General features: G+C 37.1%; 1 protein-coding gene across 3 annotated transcripts in view; it reads left to right on the top strand.

Annotated features, from left to right (window-relative positions):
• SLC7A2 (solute carrier family 7 member 2) overlaps positions 1-5,410 on the top strand; it is a 70,319-nt gene extending 64,909 nt beyond the window's left edge. For all 3 annotated transcript variants that reach the window (XM_040243149.1, XM_040243150.1, XM_040243151.1), the window contains one exon: positions 152-5,410. In XM_040243149.1, coding sequence (XP_040099083.1) covers positions 152-348 — 197 coding nt within the window. In that variant the 3' untranslated portion in view covers positions 349-5,410. The remainder of the gene's footprint in view (positions 1-151) is intronic.

The following is a 5,410-nucleotide window of genomic DNA, read 5'->3' as shown; positions in this document are numbered from 1 at the left end:
ATATATATACCAGTGGCTGATTGATGTCAGTGTGTGGCAGAGGCCAACACAACATTGTAGAGCAATTGTCCACAAGTAAAAAAAAAAAAAATTTCCATGTACAAACAGTCATTTTATCATACCAAAAGCTGATTTCTTTTTCCTCTGAAAGGTTTCCTGATTTACTTCGCTTATGGCATTAGACACAGCCTGGAGGGTAATCCGAGGGATGAAGAAGAAGATGATGAAGATATGTATTCAGACAACATTAACACAACAGAAGAAAAATCTGCCATGCAAGATGGTGACCATCACCAAAGAAACCTGAGTTTACCTTTCATTTTCCACGAAAAAACGAGCGAATGCTAGTGCCTGCTGGGGCAGAACTGGTCCACAGTCTTCACTACCTGGTCTGCATGGAGGGAACCATGACGATGTCACCACCACACCAGGTTGTCATGGATTTGCTGCAGACACAGTTCACCCTAATTTATACTTACTCATGTGAACAGCACCTCCTGCGATGGTGACTCACACATCTAGGGAAACCACTCTGAGCTCGCTCCTCCATGATAAATATCCCCCAGAGAGTGGGCATGTGGGCATGTGTGTGCGTATGTTTGTATATGTTGGGGAATATCAGCGTTAAAAGTTGTTGGTGTCTTACTCTTATCACATTGCATTTTTCCAGTGTTGTCATTCATCAGTAGCCTATACTGCACCCACTAAAATGGAGGTGATCACTGAATAGAAAAGTATCTTGAATGTGCCAGGTGTGGTTGGGGAAATAACTGTCACTTTTCCTTATTGGACTTTATGTCAAGTTAGAACATCCTAAAATTGCATTTACCCATCATTGTGTCTGTCATTGCTCTGGAGTAAGGGGAGGGGATAGGAAATGAGCCTTTTCTGTAACTTATAAATGTCGGCAGTAGGTTGAGCACAGAGTTTTCTTCTGTGACGTATGACAGTTTGCTGACAGTTTAGCTAGTCGGAGTGCTTGTGTCTGCAGTACCCTGCAGGGCAGGAGCGGCCTTCTGTGTCAGCGGGTGGCAGACACCCCTTTGAATGGCTGTCTTCTTTGAGACAGTGGTCCTTAAATGTGAGTCCTTCACCTTGTGTGAATGATATCTTCCCCACTCCCCCACCCGGCCCCAGTCCACTCTGGGTGGAGAGAGGTAGTGTGAGCTCCTAGGGACCCTTTGTGCTGGAAAGTGAAGGTGGTCCCCATGGGCAGGAAGCTCGTGTAATTGGCAGAGAGGAGGATGCATTTGAAGATCAGAGTAGTTATGTGCTTGGATAAGACCCCAAGCACCCCTGTTTTAAAAGTCACTGAAAATAAGCCAGTAGAACCTCCCAGATCACATAATTGGTGGAATGATTTATACCTTTTTCCATTAGTTAAGAAATAATCACAGTTCACAATTTATTTAGGGTATTTTTTTTCTAAGCCAATAGTAAATTCTATCTTTACTACATGCAAAAAAGGGGTGTGGGAAATGAAGGAATACAAGAAAATTCCCCTGTTCTGATTTTAAAGTGCCCGTTCAGTTATTATAGGGCATTTGTCCCAATTTGAGGGGTTTGGATTTAATTTGCTTCTGATGTTTCTTTTTTCTATTTTTTTAAATAAATAAATTTATTTATTTTAATTGGAGGTTAATTACTTTACAAATTTGGAAACATTTAGGGATATTTCTCTTCCCCCATCCCATAAATTGTTCAGCACTTTTAATTTCATTTATTTTTAAATGACCACACTAAAACTAATGATACAAGTTCTAGTATTCTAGAAAAACCCATCAGTGGTTGAGGAATAGAATATTTTAGTTAAATACATGATTATTAAAAATGTCAAGCCAAAAACATTAACCTAATTGAATTAAAGCCATAGAAACACAATAACCTTTATATGAGTAATTTGTTTTTAAATGTATGATTCTCTCATTACTGTATTTCATTTTATAGGTTTATCTAATAAGTGGACTACTTATCTTCCATATGTTTCGCTTCTCATGAATTATTTTTCTTACAAATAATTACATGGTTCACGAGATGAGACTAGCATATTCTCAAGCCTAGGTGACCAGCTTAATACAAAGGTGAGGAAAACACTGATTTTCTGACAGCTCTTCCAAGAGATCAGCCTTTTTTTTTTTTTTGTCATTAAAAAGCAAGTGTTGATTGTTTAGTAGTTTCTTGTGATGAAAAATCCAGTAAACAGGTAGGAAAGTCTGGATGCTAGTGTTGTAGCATCTCGGATCTAGAACTCAGAACTAACATTCCACAATTTGCAGAGTGCACAGAGTACAATCTGAGGCCCAGTATTGCATGTTTTACTGGAGAGGAAGAATAGGCTGTGCAAGAGGCAAAGTATTTCTGTAATCATTACTGGGGGCCTAATCCTAGATCTTTGCTGTTACTGCAGCATTCTGAGAAGCACTTTGATTCAGTAATTAGCCCCTTCACATGGGAATATGAAGAATTTCACATGTGAATATTAAACCTTATACTGTAGCACAATTGAGAAATTTATTTAGAACATGACAGGCAGCTAAAACTTTTATGCCCACTGTGTTCAGTTAGGAGCAGAACTGAGTTAAAAAGAATTTTTCCACCTTGAAACACTTTACAAACACAGATGTCTATGAAAGATGCTTTGTTCGTGACTGTCCTTTTTTTTTCTGTGAAAACTCAAATATCTGTTCGTATGTATGTGTGAGTGTATATGTTAATATATACACATTTGTATATATGTGTTTCAAATGTTGGTGTTTAAGTCAGCTGGGTTTATGATGGGCTTTGGAAGTGATCCTGTTGTCTAGATTTTAAAAACCCAACTGACAGAGAAAAAATGTTTTCTATTGATAGGTATGCTTATGCAAAATATCTAGGTTTTAAACTATTTTGAAATATATGGCAGTTTTTAATGTATATTTTCTATAGATAGATTCTTTCAGAAAGATATATTTATAATGTTTCTAATATGAAATCACTGAAGTCTAGTCCATTAGGTGCTTTATGATCTGAAATGCAGTGGGTGGGGGCATTGGGGAATTTCTGTTTGCTTTCTTTTGTTCTGCCTTTTCTGATTGCTGTCTTGGTTTGCGCTTTTTTAGGAAAAGTCAGTACTTACCAGGTCTTTTAGTGTCTGTCTGTTGCTATGTTTGAATTCACAACCTTTTGAACAAAATGTTGTTTTTGCTTTCTTAGGATTGCCAAAATGTTCTGTGTGGATTTTACTAGTAATCAGACACACTTACATAAACTTCTTTCCAGAAATTAAAAAAATACATATGCATTCTCTTAATTGTGATTGAGTAAAAACAGCTTAAATTACTTTTCTTTTTTTGCACTAGGAAATCTGCTCTCTGAACATTTTCAGTGAGAAACTTCTTATAATAGCACTTTTATTTTATACTCTTATGATTTGTGAATAACGATACAAAGGCCATACCGACCCTACATTTAACAAGGTAGTTATGCAAGTCCAAATTTTGAAACTATTTAAGCTACTCATATTAGAACTTTTGATATATACTGAAATACAGATTATTGCTTAATTAATGCCATTTTTCCCAGAGACGAATATCTAGAAAAGTAAGACCAAAACATCATTTGGGATATATACATTAATGAAAAACTAGTGTTGATATCTATAAAACCTTCAATTGTCAGCCACACAAACATAATAATATGTTTCAGAATTCTCTGTTTCCTTTAAAAGACAAGAAAGACCCTATCTTCTTTTAATTTTTCTGAATAAAGGATTTTTTAATCTTTAAATTTTCAAATAATAAATTTAAAATATTTTCTAAGTCCTGAGTATGTTACAGTCTTTTGAATTAGAAATTATATTTACCAAATTATTTTCTAAATGCATTTAACTGTTTATCAGGGAGAAAGAGTAATCGCCCACCAATGCTGATAATGTTGGAGGGACTAGATTAGTCTGAGCTCTTTTTCCTCTTAGATCAGTATATTCTCAGATTATAAGCCTCAGACGCAATTGTGCCAGGATTCCAACTCTTCCTTCCCTGTGATGTTGCCCGTGATGTTCTGTGCTTGGGTATCTGCTGATATGCTTCAAGCGACAGTAAAATTCAAACCAAAAATATGAATACAATGTCCCACCTGATTTTAAAGGGTTGTGCATCAGGGAATATTAATACACACTTGCTTCGTGTGAATGTCTTGTGGGGGTATTATTAGCTTTGTTTCGGGGCTTGTTTCTGGTTTTTGACTAGTGCCAAAATAGTGCCTTCTCTGTATGTTTTCTACCTAACATTTTCTAGCTTGTTCTAAAATATCAAGGGAAGAAGTACCAAAGTTCACGTAGGAACTAATGCCAGCACAGGTCATTGATTTTCAGACACATAGATGTGTGAAAATAACGTTGTTTGATTTCATTGTTTAGCCGAGTTTCTTTTTTTATCTCCTTGTATAATTTTATTTAAACATTTGTTAATGGCTTTCTGGTTTCTGAATTTTGAAAGGCCCGATCTACTGTTGCTGTGGTTGTTGGTTTAGTGGTTGTTTTTTGTAACATTCATTGTTGTTTTTATGTACACAGTTTAGTCTTGTTCATTTCAAATACATTTTGTTATGGCTCAACCCAGTCGGCAACCCTGGGAGCAGCACTATTTTAGCTTTTATGCACCTTAGCTGAAGCCACTGCCACTGTCTCTGGCTTTCAAAAGCCTTAAGTGACCACTGCAGCAGCTCCATGGGGATCATAACCAGGACCGTGGGTCCGGCAGGCTGCAAAGTGTGAGTGTCTATAGCTACCTTTGTTGGGGATTCTTGGGATGACAGGGTAGGACATGAAGTGAAAAACTAAGGTAGTTTGGGGTCCTTCGTTTCCGTTCCAAATATCCCATGAGTACAAGGTAAATGATAAGGACCAAGGACCCTCTCCAACTCGTGGGAAGGATGGCTGCTCCCTGGAGCTGCACCGTAGGTCCTGGGGCCTGCAGTTTCTGCACCAGCGCCAACACCCTTGTGGGGGAGAGCACAGGGGCCACGGCTCCGTTGGTAAATAACCTTGTATTGCCAGCGTGGCAGGTTTCTCTGGCCCGTGCCTGGTTAACAGGCTCTTTATCTTTGGTATCCATTTGTTTCATTGCTTTCTTTTGTTATCATTATACTTAATAGAAACCAGTGATAGGGCCTAAAACTCTACCGAAATTCTATATCTGTAAAAACCAATGGATACTTTGGTCTTACGCAAATACAGAGATTTTTGTGTGTGTGTGTATGATTGTAGATAATTTTAAATTTACATGTTTTTGATGATAATCAGTGTTCCTTTTTGCTTATAACGTTGGATTATTTTTTAGAATTTGTAATAAATAAAAACTGCTGCTGCTTTACCACTGTAATATGTGCTTTCTAACCATGTATTTTTAAAATAAATTTTAATATGACTTAT

Source organism: Oryx dammah, unplaced genomic scaffold (genome assembly GCF_014754425.2).
Source record: "Oryx dammah isolate SB20612 unplaced genomic scaffold, SCBI_Odam_1.1 HiC_scaffold_7, whole genome shotgun sequence".
NCBI classification, from domain to species: Eukaryota; Metazoa; Chordata; class Mammalia; order Artiodactyla; family Bovidae; genus Oryx; species Oryx dammah.
This window is presented reverse-complemented; position numbering and strand designations above follow the sequence as displayed.